Source organism: Pan troglodytes, chromosome 15 (assembly GCF_028858775.2).
Source record: "Pan troglodytes isolate AG18354 chromosome 15, NHGRI_mPanTro3-v2.0_pri, whole genome shotgun sequence".
Classification (NCBI taxonomy): domain Eukaryota; kingdom Metazoa; phylum Chordata; class Mammalia; order Primates; family Hominidae; genus Pan; species Pan troglodytes.
Window position 1 is genome coordinate 90,512,765 of NC_072413.2, and position 26,493 is coordinate 90,539,257.

At 51.3% G+C, this 26,493-nt stretch overlaps 1 protein-coding gene across 4 annotated transcripts in view; it reads left to right on the plus strand.

Moving 5' to 3' along the window:
• The first annotated feature begins 7,007 nt into the window (after window positions 1-7,007).
• The window catches only part of RIN3 (Ras and Rab interactor 3), a 175,491-nt gene continuing 156,005 nt past the window's right edge, over window positions 7,008-26,493 (plus strand). For all 4 annotated transcript variants that reach the window (XM_063793863.1, XM_063793864.1, XM_016926624.4 and 1 more), the window contains exon 1: window positions 7,008-7,355. In XM_063793863.1, the coding sequence (XP_063649933.1) occupies window positions 7,312-7,355 (44 nt within the window). In that variant the 5' untranslated portion in view covers window positions 7,008-7,311. The remainder of the gene's footprint in view (window positions 7,356-26,493) is intronic.

Sequence of the window (26,493 nt, forward strand, 5' to 3'; positions counted from 1 at the left end):
TGAAATCTGTACCTTTTTTTTCAGGAGGGGGTGAGTGTTTTTATTTTGCACCGGGTCCCAAACATTTCGTAGCACATCTTCCCATAGGCCAAGGTCACCCATGAGGACCACACCCTGCATGTCAGAATCTGCAGCTTCTGTCAACGAGACCCTTGGGCAGTGGGGACATTGAGTCTCCCTATCTGGTCCTTGTCCAAGGCTTCACTAATTAGCGGCAGCTGAATTGAACCCAAACTTCTCCAAACATGCCTCTTGGCACCCCTGTCAGGGGTAGGGCACCAGGCAGAAGGCACTGAAGAGCCCACCCAACTAGACATCTGTTCTACTCTTATAAAAATCAATAAAGGAAAAAAATTAAAAATAAATCAATAAAGGGAAACTGACATGTGTCATGAACTTACAATGTGACAGACACTGTTAGCCACTTTCCATATTACTCCTCACAAGCAGCCATGGAGTAGGTATACCTCTACCCATCTTCCAGAAGAGAACACCTAGGCCCAGAGAGGGTAAGAAGAAACTTGCCTAAGGTCACACAGCCAGCAAGTGGGGCTGAGACAGGAACCTGGGCTTGTGGTTCCAAAGCAGCCAGAGCTTCTGCCCCTCCCTGCCCCACCCCGGCACCCAGCCAACCTCAACAGCTCTTTAAGGAAGCGAGTCCCCATTTGGGAGTGTTCTTACCTGAAGTCCCAGAAGCCTCCTGCTGAGTGCACACCTGTCTGCCGACTGCCACCAGGGATGACAGCAGAAGCCCAGGCTGGGACTGTGGCTGAGAAGACCAGTGTGGGATCAGATTTCCCCTCAAACTGACTGGCTTGTTGCCACACCATAATTTCAAATGAACCACCCTGGTTTATTACACTGAAACACACTTAAGAACACATTTGATTTTCAGAGGAAGTAAATATCCCCAAAAAGGAGAAGCGAAACAAAAACAAATCACATCCTTACCCCCAAGTAGTTATGGAACATCTTTTTTGCTAAGCACACTATACAAGGAAGTGTCAGAGGCAGTCCTGGTCCTCCAAGCAAAAGACAGGCGAGCAGGATTAGCAATGATTAGCAATTGCAGCACCTCTCAATAGTGGGCACTTAAGTTTTCCTAGGCGGTGCAGGCATACCTCAGAGACATTGCAGGTTCGTTGGTGATTCAGTTCCAGACCAATTCAATACAGCGAATATCACTTTATTGTGCAAGTCATATGTATTTTTTTGGTTTCCCAGTACATATAAAAGTTATATTTATACTGTAGTCTACTAAGTGTGCAATAGCAGTATATCTATTATGAGAAACCAATGTGCATACCTAAATTAAAATATGCTTTATTGCTAAAAAATGCTGAAAATCATCTGAGCCTTTTTGCTGGTAGAGGGTCTTGCCTTGATGTTGATGGCTGCTAACAGATCAGGGTGGTGGTTGCTAAAGGTCAGAACGGCTATGGCAATTTCCTAAAATGAGACAAGAATAACGTTTGCTAAATCGAAGGACTCTTCCTTTCGTAAAAGATTTCTCTGTAGCGTGCAATGCTGCTTGATAGCATTTTACCCACTGTAGAACTTGTGTCAAAATTAGAGTCCATTCTCTCAAACCCAGCTGCTGCTTTATCAACTAAGTTTACGGAATATTATAAATCTTTTGTTGTCATTTCAACAATGTTTACAGTGTCTTCACCGGGAGTAGATTCTATTTCAAGAAACCACTTTCTTTGCTCATCCATAAGAAGCAACTCCTCATCCATTCGTTTTATGAGATTACAGCAATTCGGTCACATCCTCAGGATGCCCATGGAATTCTAGTTCTCTTGCTGTTCCCACATCTGCAATGACTTCCTCCACTGAAGTCCTGAACCCCTCAAAGTCATCTACGAGGGTTGGTATCAACTTCTTTCATACTCCTGTTAGTACTGATATTTTGACCTTCTCCCATGAATCACAAATGTTCTTAATGGCATCTAGAATGGTGAGTCCTTTCCAGAAGGTTTTCAATTTACTTTGCCCAGATCCATCAGAGGAATCACTATATGTGGCAGCAATAGCCTTAGAAAATGTATTTCTTAAATTATAAGACTTGAAAGTCTAAATTATTCCTTGGCCCATGGGCTGCAGAATGAATGTTGGTGTTAGCAGGCATGAGAACAATGTTAATCTCCTTGTACATCTTCATCAGAGCTCATAGGTGATCAGGTGCATTGTCATTGAGCAGTCATATTTTGAGAAGAATCATTTTTTCTCTGCAGTAGGTCTCAACAGTGGGTTTAAATTTTCAGTAAACCAGATGTGCTCTTTACTGTAAACCAGTAAACAGATGTGCTGTCATTCGAGCCTTGTTATTTCATTTACAGAAATAGTGAAATGTTATTTCATTTATAGAAATAGTGAAATGTTATTTCATTTATAGAAATAGTGAAATGTTATTTCATTTATAGAAATAGTGAAATGTTATTTCATTTATAGGAAGAGTTGATTTAGCAAAATTCTTAAGAGCCTGAGGATTTTCAAAATGGTAAATGAGCATTGGCTTCAACTTAAAGTCACCAGTTGCATTAGCCCTTAACAAGAGAGTTCAGCCTGTCCTCTGAAGCTTAGAAACCAGGTATTGACCCCTCCTCTCCAGCTGTGAAAGTCCTAGGTAGCATTTTCTTCCACTAGAAAGCTGTTGTGTCTCCACTGAAAATCTGTTGTTTAGTGTAGCCGCCTTCCTCAGTGATCTTAGCTAGATCTTCTGGATAACTTGCTGCAACTTCTGTATCAGCATGTGCTCCTTCACCTTGTACTTTATTTTTTATTTATTTTTTATTTTTATTTTTTTAAATACCCCTTGGTGATCTGCACACCTTGTACTTTTATGTTATAGGATGACTTCTTTCCTTAAACCTCATGAACTAACCTCTGCTAGCTTCAAACTTCTCTTCTGCAGCTTCCTCACCTCTCTCAGGCTTCAGAGAATAGAAGAGAGTTAAGACCTTGCTCTGACTAGGCTTTGGCTGAAGGGATTGTTATGGCTGGTTTGTTCTTCTATCCAGACCACTCAAACTTTTTCCAACTTAGCAATAAGACTGTTTTGCTTTCTTATCATTTGTGTGTTCCCTGAAGTAGCTTCCACTAGACAAGAAGCTTCCCCAATAATACAGTTTGGGGGCTGCTTGGAAAGCTGTTTGTCTTCTCAGCAACTTAGCACCCTCTCTCTGAGTTTGCCCACCCCTCACAGCCAAGGTGGGTCCATGAGATTACTCCTCCTGAGAAGCGGGAACTGGGACTGTGAGGTGCTGATCAGTTTCAGTATAGCTGCAATAGAGACACGTATTCTTGGGAGTTGCAGGATGATCTCTCAGTAGAGGAGGGAAAGAAGTCTGGGACCTGCAGAGGCGGGACAATGAGGCAGAATCCCAGAGAGCCACGCTGAAGAAGGTCTCTATTGTCCCATGGGAGAGACCCCCAGCATGTCTATCTGGGCCCCTTCCCTTCCAGAACTGGGGGAATCCCTGACCACCCATGGGGACCACAAGGCACACCTATACCTGTGTCAGATTCACCTTCCTGCCACACAGAATCTCAGAACAGGCAGAGGTAAGAGATCCGGGCAGATGCCAGGCCAGCCCCCGTGGGGCAGCTCGGCTCTCAGAGGTGCTTCTTTAGCCAGTACAATGTTTAGAAATTAGGGCCAGGCACAGTGGCGCAGTGGCTCACATCTGTAATCCCAGCACTTTGGGAGGCAGAGGCAGGTCGATCACCTGAGGTCAGGAGTTTGAGACCATCCTAGCCAAGATAGTGAAACCCCGTCTCTACTAAAAATACAAAAATTAGCTGGGTCTGGTGGCAGGTGCCTGTAATCCTGGCTACTGGGGAGGCTGAGGCAGGAGAATCACTTGAACCTGGGAGGCAGAGGTTGCAGTGAGCCAAGATGGTGCCACTGTACTCCAGCCTGGGCAACAGAGTGAAACTCCGTCTCAAAAAAAAAAAAAAAAAATTTAGAAATCGGAAACTTTCCATTAAAAATTCCAGATTTTCAGCATTTTTTAAACTGTAAGGGCTAGGGTGCTCAGGCCCTCATTCCTGTTGGACAGCTGTTGGTGAGAATGGAGAAGAGGCTGTCCCTTTTGCCTGGTTCCCAGTTGACCCCAACCCTACCCCGTCGCAGTTTTATTTCCATCTGTCCTGAGGACACTGATTGATTTTGCAAAAACAGAGCTTGTCTCTGTCCGTCTCTCTTTTAAAGATTTCTCCAAATCTTTAAAATGGAGGAAATGGACATGTAAAACCTTGTTGGGGGTCAGAAGAAGATGGAACCCTCGCAAGATGAGCTGTTTTCTGATGATCTACTTTTGCCAAACAAAATATCCCAAACAGCAACCATTTTATTGGTCAGGAATTCAGAGCATGAGGACTTGGGAATGAAAAGAGGACCCAGGAAGAGAGCAGAGGGCAAGCTTGGCCAAGGTGCACCATGGGCCACAACCAAAAGGGGCTGCTCAGATTCTTGGAATTGTGACCGTCTCCTCTATGGTCATTTATCAGCAACAGGGTCATGGCGGGGCTCCATCTGGTGTCCACCTGAGGAATTCTGGCTTCTCAGAGCAGGTGAGCATTGGGGCTAGGCCCATGGAAGCCAGGCTTTGAGAGACTTGTCCTGTGTTTCTCAGCAGTGATCCAGGGAGCTGAAGGAAACCTTTCAGATCAGCCTGGGAGGGGCTGAAGGACTGTTCTAGGTGCAGTAGTTATACAGACCGCTTCCCTGGGGTCCAGGGAGGCCTGAGAGTGGCCTGCAGACTTGTTTTAGAAACAACTAAGGAATAATGATGGGGCCCTGGAGGCAGGGGTCTTCTTGTCCATCTCATTTGTACTCACTGTGTTTATAGATGAGCAAGATGAGCCTTTGGGAAGAGACTTGCTCAAGGCCACCCAACCAGAAGCCGCTGGGGTTGAAATTGAACATGGGTCTGTCCGCAAAGCCCATGTTTTCAAACAGGGCTTTGAAACCCTTGGAAACATGCTACAGCCCTGTTGAAGGAGATGGTGGAGGAGATGACTCATTCCCATCCAGGAGGAAATAATTCAGCCTCTGGAGGAGAGGAAAAGTCAGTGGGGGGTGGTTATGACCTAACGAAGGGAACCTATAGGAATCTGGGCAGAGGGGGAAGGGGTGTGAGCTGGAGTAGTCAGGGTGGCCTCCTGGAGACTGTACTTTTTCCCCCCCTTAAAAAAAACAGCTTTATTGAGGTATAATTTGTATACTGTACAATTCACCCACTTACAGCATACAATTCAATGGTTTTTACTGTAGCCAGAGTTGTGCAACCATCACTACAATGAATTTTAGAACATTTTCATCATCCCATAACTCTCAGCAGTCATTCCTCATTTTCTTCTCTTCCCCAGGATTCTGACAATCACTAGAGTATTTTCTGTCTCTCTGGACTTGCCTATACTGGACATTTCATATAAATGGAATGTGGTCCTTCGTGACTAGCTTCTTTCACTGAGCATAATGCTTTTGAGGTTTATGCATGGTGTAGCATGTGCCAGTACTTCATTCCTTTTTCCTTTTCATGGCCTAATAATATTCCACTGTATGGATGTATCACATTGTGTTTATCCATTTGTCAACTGATGACATTAGATTGTTTCCACCTTTTGGCTAGTATGAACAATACTACTCTTTATAGTAGTATTATATACTATATACATAGTATATACTATTATAAACTTATACATGAACACTCATGTATACGTTTTTGCATGAACATGTTTTCATTTTTCTTGGCTACATAACTAGGAATGCAATTACTGGGCCATATGCTTAACTTGACGTTTAACTTCTTGAGGAACTGCTAGACTCTTTTCCAAAGTGGCTGCACCATTTTACATCCTAGGGGGGAGGCTGGACATTTCGTGTATGCTCAGATGTGAATTCTTTTCTTTCTAACTTCTAGAAGGCAGGCTGATTTGGTGGAAATCCAGGGAAGATGGAGGAGGAGGGTGTGAGGAGAGAGCAGCAGGGCAGAGAGGCCTGGGGATCCTTTCACCAGAGCCCTGGGCTCTGTCCTGTCTGGTCCTCACTTGCCATATGGCCTTGAGCAAGTCACCTCCACTCTCTAGGCCTCAGTTTCCTTATCTCTAAAATGATGGTATTAGACCTGGACGATTTTGCCCCCGGAGGACACTTGTGATATCTAGAGACATTTCTGGTCGTTACAGAGAGAGGCTGATGCTATGGGTATTTATGAATCACGGAGAGGCCATGGATAGCGTTAAACCTCCTGCAGTTTTGAAGGAGGTTTAATAACAAAGCATTAGCTGGCCCCAATAACAAAGCATTAGCCCCAATAACAAAGCATTAGCCGGCCCCAAATGGCAGTAGCAGCCAGGTAAAGAAATCCTGCATGAGACTGAGGTGACCTAATAGGGTCCAGTCCTGCTCAGTCACTCTGGGAAATGCTCTGGGAAAAGACTGGGCTCGGGAGGCATTTTTGAACACCCAGGCACTTAGAAGAGGCCTCACGGTCCCACCTGGGGTTGCTGTGGGTCTTGCATTTGTGTCAGCTGTCTGGCGTTCTCCATCTGCGGTACCCGGCACAGGTGAATTAGATGCCAGGCTTGATGGACGAGCAGTCCGCCTTGTTGAGGAGTGAGCTCCTTGTCACGGGAAGCATCCAAGAGGAGGCGGCGTGCACATCTGTCAGGAATGCGGAGGAGGCGCCCTGGCTCTGGTCTGAGGTTGCCCTTGAACGATTTCGAGGCTCCCTCGGGCAAGGCTGTGGCTCCGAGTGGGACGAACTCCCCGCCAGCTCTGGGCCTCCTCACCTGCCGGCCCGCGGTCGGCGCCGGCACAGGCGGAGGGCGTCTTCCTTCCCCTGCGGCCCCAAGCCAAGTGGAAGACTTTTCTCTAAGTTTCCCTCTCCGAAGCCCCGCGGGCCTCCCGCGCCCCAGCCCCAGCCACAGCCTGTGGAGGCGGCACCCCGAGGTTGGGCGCCCGTGCGGCGCCTTGGCCCCAGCACCCCCCGCCCCGAGGCCCGGCCCCGGGGGCGCGGCCGCCCGGGCCTCCGTGTGCCCCAGGGGGCTCCGGGCCGCGAGCCGCTGCCGAATGGCTTTTGACAAAAAAACCCTTGACCACCAAGGCCAGCCTCTTCCTGAAAGCCCCGCTCGCTCCGATACAGGAAGTAGAAGGGAGCGAGCGCCCCAGAGCGCGGCGGCAGCGGCGGCCTGGCCCTTCCAGAGGGCGAGAGCCAGGGACATGCGGGCGCCCGGGACTCCGCGTTCCGCGCGGCCCGGCGCCTGAGCGCCTCCGTTCCCCGTCCCGGAGCTGCCGGCGGCATGATCCGACACGCCGGGGCGCCCGCGCGCGGGGACCCCACGGGGTAAGTCCGGGCGGCCGCCCCCTCCTCCCTCGCGATCCCCACGGCCCGCGTCCTGGCCGCCCCACTCCACTTCTTGTCCCAGAGAGTCCTTCGGGTGCATGACCTCGGGGTTGTCGGGCTGATATGGGACCCCCACCGTGGCCGAGGCCAGATCCCGGTTCTGCGGGGCAGGGGGCGGCCCTGGTGACTCCGCTGGACCCGACGTTGGCTAAACTTTCAAGGCCAGGCATTTCACTGGGAACCCAGTGCACACTTCAGGCTGCTGGCGGACGGATTACGAGGGAGTGCGTCTCTACCTGTCAGAGCCGGGGCTGCCCGCGTAGACGCGGCCCCCTCCCCGGCGTCTGCCCCGCCTGAACTTTGCAAACAAAACTCGCGGTCCCAGCCCCGCCAGCCTGCTGCACCCGCTGCTCTGCGAGTCGCAGCGCGCGCCCTCGGGTACTAGAGCCCCGCCGGGCGTGGGGTCGGAGACCCGGACCCCCGCAACTTTGGGTGCCCGCGGCCCAACAGCTGACCGGCCCTCCTGGACCGAGGGTCCACTGGGCCCTTTTCCCGCCGCCCCTCTGTCCTGGCCGTAGACGGTGACCTTCGGACCGGCCCTGGCCGAGCCTAGTGCTTGGGTAGGGTCCAGGGCGCACGGGCTGCGCGCGGGCTGTGGGATCCCGAGGGAGAAGGCGCAGCGTGGAATGCACGACGCCGAATGGCTTGGGAACTGACTTGGAGAGGAGTCCCCGGTGGCTAAGTCCCCGCTCCGCCTCCTTGTCGCCCCCAGCCCCACCTCGCGAGCTCGGGCATTGCTCGGGGCTGGGCTCTGGGAGAAAGTCCTCTCGCCTTGCCCAGCTCAGAGGGCGTCCTGAGAAGCTTCAGGTGTTGTAGAGACGCCCGGTCGGAGGCGGATTCCCGGGGAAAGCCTATTTCTGGGTGCCCAGGAGCGCGTCTGGGGAGGCCATTCCCAGCTTTTTGGTTTAAAAGTCCCGGGCCTACTTCTCTGATGGACACCCTGCCGCTCCCTGGCTTGGCAGTGTGACCTCATCTCCCAGGCCCTCAGTTCTCTGCTCTGTGAAACAGGAGAGTTGGGCCCATCTTGTGCAGTCCTGAACTGGGGGACAGCTGGAGGTGACTGGCTCTCACTCAGCTGGGAGGGGGCCTTAAGCTCATCTAGATCTGAACGTCTCCCTTCCCTTCTTCTCCCTCCATCCTGCCAGCCCGGAAATTCTGGATGCTGGTTTCTTTCTCTCGAAAGCGACCTCTGCAAAGACAAATGCCATCCGGTGGGAAGAACTGGGAATTCGTTGGGGAAGAGCCCCCCAACCCTCACACCCACTTGCAAGTATCTGCCACACCCAAGATGGCAGGGTGAAGCCGGAGAGGAGTTTCTCAGGGAGGAAGGGGAGGTGAGGGGCCAGGGCGCTGGCCTCACCGGCTTCTCATTTTCCCCAGAGATGACCTAGTGTGACCCACTTCCTCTTGTCTTTTTTTGTTCATTACTGGGTCGGTTATTTAAACTCTCTGTATCTCAGTTCACTTATCAATAAAATGATAAATAATAATAACTACCCCTTAGAGTTGTTTTGAGGACTAAATAGACAGAGTTGAATACATTAGACTATATGGTAAACCTTTAATCATAATTATCACCATTATTATCATTTGTTGGGTATGATCCCTCCATTTGCCAACTGTGTAACCTTAGACAAATGACCCGGCCCCTACCTCACCTGTAAACTGGGGGTACTAGCAACACACACCACATAGAATTGTTTCGTGGATTGGCTGAGTTCATAGCTAAGTAGCTGCCCCCAGGCAGCTTAGGGGAAACATCCGTTCAGGCCTGCTTAGAACTGTGCTTGGTACATTCTAGCACTGTATGAATATTGGTTTGTTGCTAAAACATGGCTTTGTTTTGGAGGACCTTTTGGGTTGGAAGGACTTTGAAGGGTAGAGGATTTGCTGATGGATTGGAGGGAGAGAGGAGTGGAGGATGACTCTGGTGGGGCTCTGTCTGCCCAGGGTCCAGTGCATCAGAGACAGATGCCGAACTGTGCGGAGTCTGCTGAGAGTGGGTTCTCAGAGTCCACTCAGGCCAGTAGCTTTCAAGGGGTAGGGAGAGACCTAGCAGGCACCCCCATGCAGCCCCATCATGGCAAGTAGACCAGTCACCTTTTCACATCTTTGCTATATTAAAGGTCTGCTTAAGATTTCATTTGGAAAAGGATTCCACTGCTGGAAAAAATGTGGCTGTCATTGACCTAATCAATCCCCTAATTTAACAATGAGGAACCAGAAACCCAGAAAGGGGAAATGGGTTCCCTGGTATTGGGGGAGGTGGTGGTGGAACTCATGTCTCCTGAGCCTTGGTCTGATCTAATACAGGGGTCCTGCTGGAGCCCTGAAGAGGAGCCCCTTAACCACTCCAGGCTGAGACAGGGGGCTCTTCTGGGTGGGGCCCACCTACAGCAGGGCCAGTGATGGATTCAGGGTGTGAGCTCGCAGCTCCAGCTCTGTCCCTTGACCTTGGCTTCCTGGATTCAAGGAGCTAATGCTCCCTGGAGGTCCTGACTGGCACTTAGCTAGGAGACCTAGCTCTTTCCAGATCCTAACACAGGCTCTGATGCACAGGAGCAAAGGGTCACCTCACCATCTCAAGTCTGCACTCCTGCCCCCCCACCCCGAGAAGCCCCAGTACATCCTCTGAGAAGCTGGGAGTGCAAGGGGCTGGGGGCGCAGGGTCCCCTTGGGTTGAAGGAGTCGCAGCACATTTATCCCCGAGGCCCTCCTCATCTCCCCTACCCCCTTGGTGCCCCTCTATCCTGGCCCTGGGTCCCTGATCCGTGATCTTCACTGAAGCGGCAAGTGTGAAAAGCTTGAAATGCCACAGGGCACCCGCATTTTAACCCAGGAGATACAGAAATCAAAACTGGAAACCTACCAGGAATTGATCTCAGCTGGAAGCGGAGAGAGGCATGATATTTGAAGGAGGACACCCAGACCCTGCACCATCCCCTTGGGCCTCCCTGGAGCTCCATTTTGGAGACAGGAGTCTGAGGTGGTCTGTGGTGCCTCCCAGTCCCTTGCCAGAGCAGAGACGGAAAGAATGGGTGACAGATGGCCACAACCTCTGTCTCTGTAACCCCCTGGAAGATTCCACCTGTCATGGCAAGACATGGCAAGCTGTGTCATCTAGGCAGTGATGAGTGAGCACCGTTGGGTGGGCAGCTCGGAGGAGGGGAGTGCCTGAGCAAAGGTTTGGGAGGTGGGAAAGTGTGGTGGAGGGTCTTGTGGGGCAGGGAGTGCACCCTTCAAAACCCAGAGGTACATGACACACATTGCTTTACAAAGCGACTGTTATCAGATAACAGGGGTTGAGGAAACGGAAGACAAATTTTGGCTGGGGAGAGAATTTCAGAAGAGGGGCAAAAGTATAAAGGGGGCTGCCCACGGAACCCCATCCTTGGGGCCTGGGTCATCTAGGGGATTGGGGGCATCTGTGTGTTCAGAAAGAGCCTTAACACGGGGTAAATGACACCCAAGGCCCCTTAACGTCCTGTTGGCCCCCAGCTATCTGATCCTATTAGGGAGTAACCTTTGGAAGAGAGTGGGAGGCCATGCGTTATCATCTTGTTATTGGGTAATTGGTTGGTGCTGCTCTGATGGCCAACTCCAGAATGTCCTGTTGATACAACTATTGCCCCGAACCAGCATTTATTCTGAGAACCAGGAAGTCGAACTTCTCCTGCCCACCAGGAGTGTCTGAAACATGGATGTTTTCCCCCAAGATTGGAGCCAAAGATGAAAATCACAACTTTGATGATTTCCAAACTGGATCTCCCCTCCGTCCTACCCCACAGTGGGCCCTTCTGGTGGTTTGGTTGTTGCCAATCAAGCTAGAGGGACTCTCAGGCCAGGCAGGGAAAGTGGTGTGTCCCCCAACAGCCCCCTAATTGCCCTCAGGTGACATGCTGTCCTATTTAAAAGGTCCCTCAAGAAAGTCCTGCCCTCTGTACCCCAGCCCAGCCCTGCTGGAAGCCAGTGTACAGCTTCACGTCTTCTGTCCTCCCCAACATGCAGAGCTTGTCTGTGGTCTTGTACCTTTGCCCATGAAGTTCTTTCTGCCCTTTTTACAGGGCTCACCTCTTCCCTGTAGCCTTCTATCCGTGCCAGCTCACAGAGATTCCTCCTTTTTGAATATTCATAGCCTTTTTCACATGAACTGCTTGTTTGCCTAGCAATTTGAAAGAAGCCAAAACCTCTTTAATATCATGACTTCCTACTTCAGTTACAAACTTCCAAAGAAAGGGGTCAGGTCTTTTAGTTCCATATCCTTGTGTCCTACATGCACTTGGCACTCCATAAATGCTTGAGGCCAATAATACGCTGATTGAAGGCTGCACAGCCTCTTCTTTTGTGTCCCTGGAGCCCCTGAATTTCTGGAGGTGTTTACAAGGTGGCCTAGATCACAGGGCGGGGCTAAGTAGGGGGAGACCCAGGGCTTGGGGGGCTAGGAGCCCAACTCCATTCCGTAGCAGCTGGTGACCCCCACCACAAGGCCACCACGCTCCTCTCCAAGTCTGGAAAGCGGAGGCCACTCAGGCAATTGAGTAGGGACCCTGCTTGGCCCCAACTCCCCTAATTTTATCCTCCCCAGCTGTGCTCCTGATACTTGTCAGGGAGAAAGGATGAGGGAAGGAGAGGCCAGCCCTGGATACTGTGTCTCAGCCGGAAGAATGGAGAATAGCTTGGTGTACAGACTTGGGGGAGCCCTGGGGCATCAGTGGGTCCCAAATGTGGGTCTCTGGACCACTGAGAAATTGGGAAAATAAGGGTGGCCTGTGTGTGTGTGTGTCAGTGGGGTGTGTGTGTGTGTGTGTATGTGTATGTATGTGTATGTATGTGTATGTCAGCATCAGCGTCAGCCATGGCTGCCAACGTGTCTTTTCTTAGGCAGAGCTGTCTTTTGCTGGTTTGGAAGAGGCGTGGGTGTTTGCATGTTGTAGGTCATCAGTAGGGCTAGCGAATCTGGGGTCCTGTCTCCTCTAGTATTTTAGGATTTTATTCTAGGAAGCTGCTCCCTTCTCTCTGGACCTCATTTTCCCATCTGAGAAAAGAGCTCCGTGTTCTCAAGGTCCCTGCTCGCTCTGACAGTCGGCTCCCTGAGTTACCAGCTAGCAGGCAACGGAAGCTGGTGTCCTAGAGTAATAGCATTCAGGGGATCAAAGTGCCCATTGGAGCTGAAGTGGCCCATGGAACAGTCGAGAACATGCAGGCACTTTCACAAGAAACAGAGACCCATCCAGGAGACTTTTGGCTCATTACCCTGACCAAGCTACCTGGAAGGAAATGGTTTTTCTTTTTCTTTTTGTTATTGCTGTGGTTTTATTTTGAAAAACCTAGTCTTGAAAAAAGTACATTTGGTTTTGGGAGCCCACTTTGGGGCAGGACCCATGGCTCCTTGCCAAGTGGACAGTGAGCTGGGAAGGTTTCTCAGGCGGGGAGCCCTGGTGTGGCTGGAGTAGCCTCTCGAGGGTGGCTGGGCTGGTAAGGTGGAGCCTGCCTGGCCATCAGCTGTGGGAGCTGTGGAGGTGCTGAGGACATCGCAGACAGCCGGGGATAGGGGGCCTGGCTGTTTAGAGGCCGTCTGTGAAGCCTGCCCCTGTCAGGGTTGGAGTCTGAGGGGCGGCCCTACCAACAGAGGATGAGACAGGTGTCCAGGCTGAGGGAGGGCGCTCTCTGCCAGGCCTCGGTCTCCCTGACCAGGGCTGCCCAGAGATAGCCAACGCGTCCCTGTGCAGGTGGGGGCGGCAGTGATGCTGTGTGCCTCCCTCCCCACGCACAGTGTAGTACAGTGAAGCCAGTCCGTCCCTCCTGCCAGCGTGGCCTTGATGGAGAAGAGAGGAGTGACGGGTACATGGGAGGCCTTCCCTCAGCCTGGCGTCCACAGGGCAGTGGGAAGGCATTACTATCTGTGTGGTGTCAGTGTTTATACAAGAGTCTGGAAGCCACCACTGTGTCCTCTCCTCTCCTCTCCTGCCAGTAGGGCCTCTGTGCAGCCTTGGCATGTCTCCTCTCCACAGGGGTAGGGGTTGGAGGGACTGCCCCCAAAGCAGAAACAGTGCTGATAGTCAGAAGCTTTGAACATGGCTGCAGAACCCCCTGCCCCAATTTGACCTCAGTAATACCCAGGGGTGCCCCCACCTCAACCAGTACATGTTTAATGGAATGAACGAGCCTGCAATGAAATGTCGGTTCTCTTTTTAGCAGAAATGGCCTAGGCCGTGGTTGTGGTCAAGGCCTGTTGTCTGTATGTGACGTGACGGCACACACTCAGGCCACATCCTATGGGGTAATGGTGCTTGCATCCCCACCTTCTGGAACTGAGAGAGCCCCAGAGCCTGGCTCTACACACAGGCCTGGAGCCGTGGGGAAGCAAGGATTCCAGTAGAGGGGAGTGGGAGTGGGGCCTTTGAGCCCATCCTCGAGGGGCTGCCCTAGGGGGGCTCTCCTAGAGGATACTCCCCTGTGAAGGTGGCCCCCATTTTGCTACTGACTCTGGGATCTTTAGCAAAGCTGAGAATTTTTATTCCCTGGTTAAGAGATGCGCCACCCTACCTCCCAACTGACATTTAACGCGGGGTGTCAGGGACTGATGCGAAAGCCTGTTTTCTGAAAGATAAGCTGGAGAGAGGAGTGGACAGAGGGCACCCCAACAGTAGCAGAGAAGCCTTCCCCTCCTCCAAAGTTTCCCAGAGCTAAATTGTTCTGTGAGTCAATAAGTGTGCGTCTTCACCCATCTCCACGGACTGAAGAAATAAAGGGCTTTGCGTCTGAAATTCACAATCTGATGATCTCTGGCTACAGGGAACAAGCTGTCAAGAAAGAGTCACCAGGGACCTTTTCCCCTAACCTCCATGTTCCCAGCTTCCTTAATCTCAGTCAATGTCAGAGATTGATAATGTAAATTTCTCTAGGGATGTTGCAGTTCAAAGCAAGGACTTATCTCTCTACCGATGGCACCTGGTGACAGCATTTATTATCGTTGCTTCTTTCTGTTCTTGACATTTTTGACAGAGCATCCACCTAAACTATATTCAAGGACTCTTCTCGCAATGGATATCTTCTCATTTATCTTCACCCATCCTCCTAATCATCATCCAGACATCCACCTGTCCATTCTATTCACCATCCATCCATCTAGCCATCTACTTATCCACCCATCCATCCATACATCCACCCACCCACCCACCCACCAACCCACCCTTCATCCATCCATCCACCTATCCACCCATCGACCTATCCACCCTCCCACCCTTCTATCCATCCATTTATCTATCCATCCATCCATCCATCCATCCATCCATCCATCCATCCACTCACCTACCCTTCCATCCTTCCATCTATCAATCCATCTATTTACTGAGCACCTGAACACCTAGGAGTTTCCAGTTTATCTACTAAGGAAAATGATTTGATTTGGATGTTTGTCCCCTCCAAATCTCATGTTGAAATGTGATCCCCAGTGTTGGAGGTAGGGCCTGGTGGGAGGTGTTAGGGTCATGGGGGCAGATCCATCATGAATGACTTGGTGCCATCCTCACAGTAATGAGTGAGTTCTCAGTTCACATGAGATCTGGTTGTTTACAAGAGCCTGGCACCTCCCTGCTCTCTCCCTCTTGCTGCCTTTCTCGCCATGTGACATACCTGCTCCCCCTTCCCCTTCCACCATGATTGGAGGCTTCCTGAGGCCTCACCAGGAGTAGATGCTGGCACCATACTTCTCATACAGCCTGCAGAACCATGAGCCAAAATAAACCTCTTTTCTTTATAAATTACCCAGCCTCAGGTATTCCTTTATAGTGAGGCAAAATGGACCAACACAGAAAATAAGAGAAATATGTGCGTATTTAAAGCACAGCATACTGTATAAAAAGCTGCCGAACTTCTGTTACAGTTGGCTGTGCAGAGTGAGTAGGGAGGACTCCTTGACAGAACTGGCATTTGAATTGGATCTTGAAAGATACGTAGGATTTTAACCACTGAAATCAAGCATATGCAGAGAAGCGTATTGCAGATAGGAGAAACGCACCGAGTGGGAAAGGACAAGTTGTGTGTGGGGGCCCTAAGAATCTGGGGTGGGGGCAGAGAGAAGATTCCATGTGTGATGGGCCTGGAAAGGTGGTTGGGGCCCCCTTGGCTATGGGTGGGCAAGTTTGACTTTTACCATGGTGGTGAAGACCACAGTTCTGTTCTTCCGGGCAAGACACTGAAATGGAACCTGCCAGAGCACCTTCTTCCCCCTCCTCTGTTAGGTAAAAGTCAATCTCTATCGCCCACTGTTGTTGCCAGGGTTACCTGAGATGATGATGTTCTTGTCTCTTTGGGTTGTGAGACCGGTGGGGGGCTCTTACCTGTATGTACGTGGTGTGTGTGTGTGTGTGTGTGTGCACGTGCTATTGATTTTCCAAAAAATGTATTGTAGACTTTAAAAGTTCATACACAGACACACCCAAAACAGGGAAATTTAAAGCATCAAACATTTTTATCACCCGGTGCAAGTACGTGTTACCTTGTGTTCTTTTTTCACTGAGTGTTACCTCTGGTACACATTCCTGTGTGCTGTGTTGTGGACCTATGTTGCCTACCTGCCGTCTTCGATGATGTCATCATATTATGATCATTTTAATGGTCAGAGTTATTTCATGTGTCTATCTTGACTTCTTTCCAAGTCCTCTCTGTTTTAAATGAAGCTCCTGAAAACTTCTGTGGGTCTAGGGTTTAGGGACCATTTCCTTGAGATCTGTCACCATCCTGGAGCCTTTGAGTCCAAGAGTGAAGCGGAGCCTGCTGATTGGCCCCTGAATTTTTGCTGGGTGTAAGTTTTAGCTGAACATTTCCCAATTTTCTTGCAGCCAGGTGTGGCCATATGACTAAGTTCAGGACAGTGAGATATAAGTGGGGAGTATAATTTGCTTGGAGAACCCCTTAAGGGGGGTGTCCTTCTCTCCTTTCCTCTCTCCTGTTGCCTGAAATGCAGATGTGATGGCTGGAGTTGAAGCGGCCATCTTGGACTCTGAGACAAACTTAAGCATAGAAGCTATGCAGGATAGAACAACACTATATTATAGTAAGGGTCCCAAACATGTCAGACCATCATCCCAGCTACAGACTGCTTACCAGTTTTTTATGAGAGGAATACATACTATCTTGTTTGTTTGTTTTATTTTATTTTATTTTTGAGATGTAGTTTTGCTCTTGTCACCCAGGCTGGAGTGCACTGGCGATCTCGGCTCACTGCAACCTCTGCCTCCTGGGTTCAAGCAATTCTCCTGCCTCAGCCTCCCGAGTAGCTGGGATTACAGGTGCCTGCCACCACTCTTGGCTAGTTTTTGTATTTTTAGTAGAGACGGGGGTTTCACCATGTTGGCCAGGCTGGTCTTGAACTCCTGTCCTCAGGTGATCCACCCATCCTGGCCTCCCAAAGTGCTGGGATTACAGGCGTGAGCCACCGTGCCTAGCCATACTATCTTGTTTTAATTTCTTATTTTAGATTTTCTATCAGTTACAAGCTTAGTTCTAATGAACACAGAGAGCTTTCTATCTCTGTCACATAGCACCAGATTGTGTGCCCGAAGTACTCAGCTGCTTTGCAGGGTGACCTGCAAGTCCCCATTTCCTAGTGGAGGCAAGAAGGAGGAAGAGAGGGGAGAGAGGAGAGGCAGCTTTGCATCCACTAAGGCTCTTGTTTCAAGGACTAGATTGCAAACATTTTTTTTTCATATTAAGTGTTTATGAGTTTTAGATTTTGCCAGAAGCTTTGAACTGTTTATTCTGACTCTCAAATCCTTGTGCTTTGACAGGGCTAGGTTTGCTGCTGAAGGCAGCCATGCCTCTTCCCCCAGCCTCAGTTCTGTGCTTTAGGCTGAGAACTCGCCTAGGTTAACCCTCCCCATGCCAGTGTTCTCCAGCTCCTCCTGAGAGTTGGTGTCCCTCCCACACCAGCACAAGAAAGGCCTGGAGACCGGGTGCAGTGGCTCATGCCTGTAATCCCAGTGCTTTGGGAGGCTGAGGTGGGAGGATCTCTTGAGGCCAGGAATTCAAGACCAGACTGGGCAACACAGCAAGACCCCGTCTTTACAAAAAATTTTATAAATGAGCCGGGCATGGTGGTGTGCACTTGTAGTTACAGCTACTTGGGAGGCTGAGGCAGGGGGATCTCTCGAGCCCTGGAGTTCAAGGTTACAGTGAGCTATGATCACACCACTGCACTTCGGCCTGGGTAACAGAGTGAGATCCTGTCTGTATCCAAAAAACTAAACGAAAATAAAGACCCGGGGCCCAGTCTCAACAATGCCTGTGTTCTTGCTGGATGCTGCCAGGTCATTCATTCACTGTCTCTTCGTTGAGACAGTCTTGGGGTCTCTTGGGCCATATCTTGGCACTTGCTGAGTGTCAAGCTGGGTTTATGCTGACCACTGGCCACTGGAAGTCTTCAGTGGCCACTTCACCTCTTTGCCCAGCCTTGGGAAAGGTTTGTCCTGAAACTGCTGGACTTGAATTCCCCTTTCCAGGGACAGCACAGGCCTGTTCTGAGCCTGTAAGAGCCTGCCTGGAGCTGCTCAACAACAGCCTAAGACCACTCCTGGGACATAAGAGGCCCCAAGAATGGCCTGGGATTTAGCTGGGTGGGCTGTCTGGAGGAGCTGGGCCAGAGCCCGTTGAAGTGGCCTGAAGGACAGTGAGGGTCTTGTTTCCACTGGGCAAGGCTGCCCCAGCCCTAGCTCTGTAGTCCTCAGGCGTCAGAGCTTCGTGTCACTCTGGAAACTCTTCATCCAGCCCCTGCTTACAGATGAATTGGTGGCTCAGAGAGGGGAAGTGGTTTCCCCAAGGTCTCCGGACCCGTGGGCTGTCTCCAACCAAGGCTGTCTCCAAGGCTCTGTGCAGCACCCAGGCCGCTCCATGGCACGAGGCCCCAGAGATGGAATGTGGGCACATCTGCCTTCACTAGCTGCCTCCCTCTCTAGCCTCTGGAAGGGGCTGAGCTCTTTCCTGCCTCTGGGCCTAAGTGCAGGTGTCCCACCTCTACCTCTTGCAAGAAGCCTCCCAGGCTGTGTGAGGCCTGCAGGGCCGCTGTACACTGTTGCGCAGGTTGTTTACTGCTCACGTGTTCCTGGCTGAGGCAAAGCTGGGTAGGGGCTGAAATTTCATTCTCTTGCCAAGCCTTGTGTCATGGTAGGTGTGTATGGGGGTGGGGTGGGGGTTGACCTGCACCCATGGGCAGCAAGGAGCACCCTCTTCTAATTTATGCAGAGGCACCCTACAGGCTACCAAGGACCCCAGCCACAGAAGAGCCGGCAGCATGCTGGGCGCTCGCCCCTGATGCCTGTGGCAGCTCGTTCTGTGTGTAGCCCCACTAGACTGTAAGCTCCCGCCAGCAGGGACAGTGGCTTTTCCTGGCAGGGTGTGGGGGGATGGTATTGCCAGGTCAGCACCATATAGGGCACAGAATGCTCCACCAAGAACACTGGTGCTGAGCGAGAGATTGAGGGGAGGGAAGGAGGATCTAGTGCAGGGCTCGGTAACTGTTTGCTGAGTTAATATATGGTGGGTTGATGCCAAAGAAGGGGGTGAAGGGGAATTGCCCAGGACAGAGGGCCTCTGGGAGAGGGAATGGGGCCCGCTGGGAGGCCTGCCAGGGTGGAGGGGACTGTGAGCTGTGAACATCTGAGAAACAGGGTGGGCCGCCAAGGGAGAGGGTCCAGCCACAGGAACAGCGCAAGGTCGGCCACAGTGTTGGGGAGGTGCCAAAGCCCCCAATTCCCCTCAGCCATAGACTCTCAGGCAGCGTCATGCCCTGGAGCCCTGCTGTGGCCTGCATGGCACTGCGCCAGCCAGGATGTGATCACCCATCCTTGTCCCAGGGACCCTCTGTCTTGTGGGGACGCAGGAGTGATAGGCAGTGCTGTGGCCACAGGGTGCAGGATGGTCCTATGGAGTGCCGGGGGTCCCCGGCTGGCTGAAGGGCATCCTGCTCAGACTGGGGTGGCATCTGGGGAAACTTTTCCTGCAGCATGAGAGCCACACAAAGCCATGCCTGGGAGTTTCCCAGGTAAACTCGTGGTGGGGGTGGAGGGGCTGCTGCAGGCTCCGTGTGCCTGTCATTGACAATCTGCTGGATGGACAGGAGAGGTGACCAGATAGCAGAGGCTCTTGGGCTGTATCCTGAGGGCAATGGAGACTATAGGCAGGAATTTTTCCCCATTTAAAAAACTGAGCTATTGCCCGGGCGAGGTGGTTCACGCCTGTAATCCCAGCACTTTGGGAGGCCGAGGCAGGTGGATCACTTGAGCTCAGGAGTTCGAGACCAGCCTGGGCAACATGGCGAAACCCCGTCTCTACTAAAAAATTTTTTAAAATTAGCTGGGCGTGGTGGTGCATGCCTGTGGTCCCAGCTACTTGGGAGGCTGATGCGGAAGGATCAGTTGAGCTCGGGAGGCAGAGGTTGCAGTGAGCTGAGATCACACCACTGCACTCCAGCCTGAGTGACAGAGTGAGACCCTGTCTTAAAAAAAATAAATGGGCCTGGCGCAGTGGCTCAAGCCTGTAATTCCAGCACTTTGGGAGGCCAAGACGGGTGGATCTTGAGGTCAAGAGATGGAGACCATCCTGGCCAACATGGTGAAACCCTGTCTCTACTAAAAATACAAAAATTAGCTGGGCGTCGTGGCGTGTGCCTGTAGTTTCAGCTACTTGGGAGGCTGAGGCAGGAAAATCACTTGAACCTGGGAGGCAGAGGTTGCAGTGAGCCAAGATCGTGCCACTGCACTCCAGGCTGGTGACAGAGCAAGACTCTGTCCCATAAATAAATAAAAACTGAGCTGTGTCTCAGTGTCCTGGGACTACCATAACAAAGTGCCACAAACTGGGTGGCTTAAAACCATATAAATTTATTCTCTCAAAGCCTTGGAGGCCAGAAGTCTGAAATCAAGTTATAGCCATTCTCCCTCCAAAGGCCTTCTGGGAGGATCCTTCAAGCTTCTGGTGGCCCAGGCAATCCCTGGGGTCCCTTGACTCATGGCTGTACCTCTCCATTCTCGGCCTCCATTGTCACTTGGCTGTGTTCTCTCTGTGTCTGTCTGTGTTTCTCCTCATCTATTTTTTTTGAGACAGAGTCTCGCTCTGTCTCCCAGGCTGGAGTGCAGTGGCACGATCTCGGCTCACTGCAAGCTCCGCCTCCTGGGTTCACGCCATTCTCCTGCCTTAGCCTTCTGAGTAGCTGGGACTACAGGCGCCTGCCACCTCGCCCAGCTAATTTTTTTTGTATTTTTAGTAGAGACGGGGTTTCACCGTGTTAGCCACAATGGTCTCGATCTCCTGACCTCATGATCCGCCCGTCTCAGCCTCCCAAAGTGCTGGGATTACAGGCGTGAGCCACTGCGCCTGGCCGTTTCTCCCTTTCTTATAAGGACATCAGTCGCTTTGGATTTAGGGCCCAGCTTACTCTAGTAGGACCTCATCTTAGCATTACATCTGCAACAAACCTATTTCCAAATAAGGTCACTTTCTGGGGCGCTGTAGGACTGTATCTTTTGTTGGGGATGTGATGGGACCTGTAACAAACTGTAATTTACACGGAGTAAAAGTCACTCTCTTTAGTGTACGTTTCTGCACGTTTTGACAAACAGCCAGCCATGCAACTGCCACTGCAGTCAAGACAGAAAATTCCATCACCCTCCAAAAGCCCCCTGGGCCCTTTTGTAGTCAGGGCCTCTTCCTCCCCAGACCCCCGCGTTTCTGCTTCGTCCCTACGTTCTGCCGTTTCGAGAACGTCCTGTGAATGGAATCACAGTGCGTCACCATGTGCATGGCTTTTTCTCAGCCACATGCATTTGAGGTCTGCCTGGGTTGTCGTGTGACTCGAGAGTCCATTCCTCTTTGTCGCTGAGAATATTTCGTTGTGTGGATCTGACAAATACAGGCACTAACAAATGTTTGCATGTAGATTGTTTCATAGTGGAGCCACGCAGGCAGGCTTGCATTTGGGCTGCTATGTGAAGAAGGATGTGGGGGCAGCTCAGGGAGGGGGGCGTGGAAGGGGGCTGCTGGGGGGTCCTGGTAAGGGCTGGTGCCTGGACTAAGGCCTCGGCATCAAGGAGGGGAAAGGTGGGCTCAGGGACAGGAGGGCTCACTGGAGTGTATTGAGGAGGCTGAGTGAATGGAGCCTGGCAGGAGATGGGTGTGCCCCGTGGGGGCGGGGAGGCTGCTTTTATTCCCTCCCACCGCCTCCCTCCCAGGGAGATGGCCATCGTGGCTGAGTGTAGCTGTCTGGACATGTGGACATTGAGTGGTAGAACAGTACGGTGTGGTGGTCAGGGCTGTGAGCCCTGGAGTAAACTGCTGGGGTTGACGTTCCACTCTCTGCCTCAGTTTCCTTATCTGTAAAATGACAGCCTCTAATTCAGAGTTGCTGTGTATTACATGAGTGGACGTATGTAAGGACCTAGAACAGAGTCAAGAACGTAGTAGGCGTTGTTTCCATGGTCTTCTGAAGGGCCCTGGTTCCACACCCCCTTGTCTACTCCACTCACAGTTTGCACTGCCTCTTGTGACCCCGTGGGGGTGTGGACGGCATGATCATCTGGGAAATGGGGGGCAGGTCCCCAGCGCCAGGTCTGCCCTTGCTTACTGTGAGACCTCTCTGATCATTGCTTCTTCCATTCATGCAGTGTGGAGATACAGGGCTGCACTGTGTCCCGGGTGGAGTGTGAGCAGTGTGTAGCACAGCAGCCCCGCACAGTAGGCACTTCGCAGCAGGCACGAAAATGTGCGGCTTCATGATGTGTGCATGACATGATGGGGAGAGGCCTCAGTGAGCGGTTCGCGGGACACACTCCAGTTCTGGGGCTGGCAGAGGCTCCCCATGCAGCTGCCACAAGTAGCCCCTTTTCCTCCCAAATTTGTCCTCTGCCTCTGATGGAAGCTGACAGAGGTGATGGCCCAGCAGCCTCTGAGCTACACGGCCCATGGTAAGCTGGTGCCTGGCCTGAGCTGGTGCCTGGCCTGAGCTGGTGCCTGGCCTGGGCTCCAAGGAGGGAGGTGTAGTGGGTCCTGGTTCAAATGCTACAGCAGCCCCCAGAATCCAGGCTGGCTGCTGGAGACCCCCCTGCTCTGAGATAGGGTTCATATCCAGGTTGGCTATGATTGATACCAGCCTAACAAAGGGATACTTACAATCAATTCTCACTGTTCACAGATTGTGTGTTTGCAAATCAGCCTACTTGCTAAAATGCATTTGTAAGCCCCAGATCAACCTTTTTTTTTTTTTTTTTTTTTTTTTGAGATGGAGTCTCGCACTGTCACCTGGGCTTGAGTGCAGTGGTGTGATCTCGGCTCACTGCAACCTCCACCTCCCCATTTCACACGATTCTCCTGCCTCAGCCTCCCAAGTAGCTGGGATTACAGGCGCGTGCCACCACGCCCGGCTAATTTTTTGTATTTTTAGTAGAGACGGGGTTTCACTATGTTGGCCAGACTGGACTTGAACTCCTGACCTCGTGATCCGCCCACCTCGGCCTCCCAAAGTGCTGGGATTACAGGCGTGAGCCACTGCACCCAGCCCAGATCAACACTTTTGAAGCCATTCAAGGACATAGGCAGAGTGATGAAAAATTCCAGTTGTCCGGCGAGCACATTCCCAGCTGAGCTTGAACAGGGCGACACTCTGTTTTCCTTCAGCTCCCATGCTGCAAACAAGTGTCCTTGTCGAGGTCTATTTTGTGTCATGTTTTCTCATTTTCATGCTTTTTTTTGGTGGTTTCACTTTTTAGGCTCCGAAGCGTAGTGTTCAAGGGCTGCCTCGTGTTCCTAAGTGCAAGAAGGCTGTGATGTGCCTTACAGAGAAAATATGTGTGTTAGATAAGCTTTATTCAGGCATGAGTTAGTTCTGTTGCTGTGAGTTCAGTGTCAATGAATCAAGATTATATATTTAATTAGGTGCCCTTCAACAGAGACACACATAAAACAAGGTTATGTATTGATTGGTTGATAAAAATGTTGTGACCAGACGCTTGCAGGAACCTAACTTTGTATTTCCCCTAGGAGCAATGATTCAGTATTTGCTCAGTGTTCATGGTGACTTTACAAAACAAAACCACAATGAATGATGAGAATCAACTATATCTTCCTCCTGTAGATAAATCTGCCCCTAACCTCTCCCCTGCACTGTGCACACTTCTACCATCAGCAGCTCATGCCTCTGGGTTAAGAAGTGCCCAGTCTTAGCTATGGTCTTTCCTGAAAATGCACAAATCCTTGGGATATGCACTATCCCTCCAGTCTTGGGGCCTTGGTCCCCTCTCACCTTCAGTGACATTGAAGGGTTGGAAAGGACAGTTTCCAAGAAAGGTAGTGGTCAATGCTAATATTTTATTTTCTGTGCTTCTAACAGAAAGACTCTTGAGGGAGTAGTGTATCAATCAAGGCAAATAAAAAGCAGGGATTTTTGACTTTCACAGATTTGACACTACTAATTGCAGCGATTATGTCTGGAGCATTTACTCAGGGTCGAGTTTTTGTTTTGTTTTGTTTATCAGTTTTGTTTTGTTTTGTTTATCAGTTAATAGTCGTAGCCCCCTGAGGCTGAGACTGCAATGCCCAGTTTACAGGTGAGGAAACTGAGGCACAGCAAATGACTTGATCAAAGCTCTTAGCAATAGCAGAGCTGTGGCCACTTCTCAGTGGATTCAGCCACCTGAACCCAGGTTTCTCTGAGTCCAGAGCCTCTGCCCTAGCCCCTGAACTCCCTGCATCTCCGTGCTTTATCCCAAGGTTCTGGGGCCCTACTGCCTTTTCTACATCCACGTGTGCCTGGATCCTGGAACGGATGCTGCCGGAACCTCTGCAACCTTCCAAGCCCCACTGGGGGGATGACCTCCCTATCCTCTCCCCAAGTTGGTTCTATGTGGACAACCCAGGTGAAGAACCTGGGAGGCACAGAAAGGTGCATCCAGCCCCACCCACCATTCTCTGTCTTGTCATCTGCTGGCAAAGTCCCACCCTACAGTCACTGTCTTCGGAGTCTTTGGGGGTCATTGTAACCTGGGTGGGATGGGTGTGCCTGTCATGCCTCAGGACTCCTCCTTACAGCATCTTACCTCCTCATTTTCTCCCTATTGTCCCCAAAGTAAATTCACCAGTGTCTTCGTCAGCTTGGGCTACTGTAACAAAATAGCACCGATGGGGTGGCTTACAAACAGTGGCTCTGGAGGCTGGGAAGTCCAAGATGAAGGCAGCAGCAGATTCTGTGTCTGGCGGGGTCCAGTCACTAGACACCAAACCCTGTCATAGATGGAATGTCTGTGTCCCCACAAAATGTATGTGTTGAAATCCAATCCTCTGAGGGCACACAAACATTCAGTCTATGACAGCCAGTGTCCTCAGCTTCCTCTAACCTCTCACTCTTGAAAACTCACCCACAGTGACTTCACGCCTTAGCACAAGGGACTTTGCATGCTTTAAAATCTGATGGGGGCAGGTGGACATAAATGTTAACAGGGAACAAAAACCTGGTGGTAGAATTTCTAGCTGGGGGTGCGGAATCCACTTGGCTTTGCAAGGGCACCTGGGCCTGGCAGGCGGCCCCTGTCAAGAAGCGTCAGGACTGTAGTCGGCCTGGGGTGGGCACATGATACGCTTATTCCCCAGCAGAGGAAATGTGGTCACAGCAACTGTTAGGTGGGTTGCAGGGTGACTCAGTGTCACCAGGGGGTGGGAGCAATGTGACGCTGTGTAGTTTCCTGCAATGGGCGTGTCAGGGCTGCTATCCTTGGCCTGCACCCTCACGACACTGGCAGTGCCCGTGGAAGGGCAGTTATGGAGAACCTGCAGTGCGTTCTGACCTCCTCCCTAGCATAGAAACAGTGGTTCACTCTGCCAAAGCACAACTCCCGCCCCCCCTAGTTATTTTAAACCCCTCCCCCCAGTAAGCCCATGAAGTAAGTGGAGGCAAGTCTCCCATCTCTTATCTTTTTTTTTTTTTTTAAGACTGAGTCTCACTCTGTTGCCCAGGCTGGAGTGCAGTGGTGTGATCTCGGCTCGCTGCAACCTCCGCCTCCTGGGTTCAAGCGATTCTCCTGCCTCGGCCTCCTGAGTAGCTGGGACTACAGGCGCATGCCAGCATGCCAGGCTCATTTTTGTATTTTTAGTAGAGATGAGGTTTCACCATGTTGGCCGGGCTATTCTTGAACTCTTGACCTCAAGTGGTCCACCTGCTTTGGCCTCCCAAAGTGCTGGGATTACAGGCATGACTCCCTTCTCTTATCTTACTGCTAAGAGAACCTAGGCTTAGAGTGGGAGGGAGACTTGCTTAAGGTCACACAGCAAGCTAACAGCAACAGGCTAGAATAGACCCCAGCTAACTTTCCAGGATATAGGGTTTTCTGCACCACCCAGAGCTGCCCAGGATGAGTAATGTCCACAGCCCCTCTTTATTGAGCCATTGTTAAGCTCTAGATGCCTTAGTCCTTCTGGTCCTCACAACTAATCCCATGGGGTCATCTCATTTTAGACACTGAAAGCCCAGCCTCAGAGTGAAAGGCAGGGCACCCAGGCTCCTTGTCTCCCCTTCTGGGGGAAGTTATTTACCATGGTGCAACTCCTCCCCTCTCCCTCTCCCTTCTCAGCCTCAGCAGGGGAGGGGGAGGCTGCCATCTCCTCCCTAATGTCCCCCAGTCAACCCCAGATGAGGAGGAACTGCTGAGTAAGCAGCAGGCAGGACAGAGGCGGGGGTCACGGGGCCACGGTGGAATGTGTGGGCTGCCACAGGTTGCAGGTACTCTTAGAGGAAGGGTGGTCTCCTCAGAGCCGTCTGAGACTCCTGCCCTCTTGCTCATTTTCCCAGCCTGGTCCATCCCTGGGTAGGAGAAGGCAGCCAAAGGGAAGTGGGTATGGGAGTTGGGAGGCTCTTGAAAGCCAGGGAGCTTGGAGGGGACGAGACTCAGGAGGCTCATCTCAGGCAAAGACCTGGTCCAGGAAGTGGCCTTGACATGTACCAGCCTCCCGTGGAAGCTCCCAGGAGGAGGGGCCGGCAAACACTGCAACAGATGGCACAGGACTGGATTTGCTTTCCGGAAGAACTTTCCAAACAGGG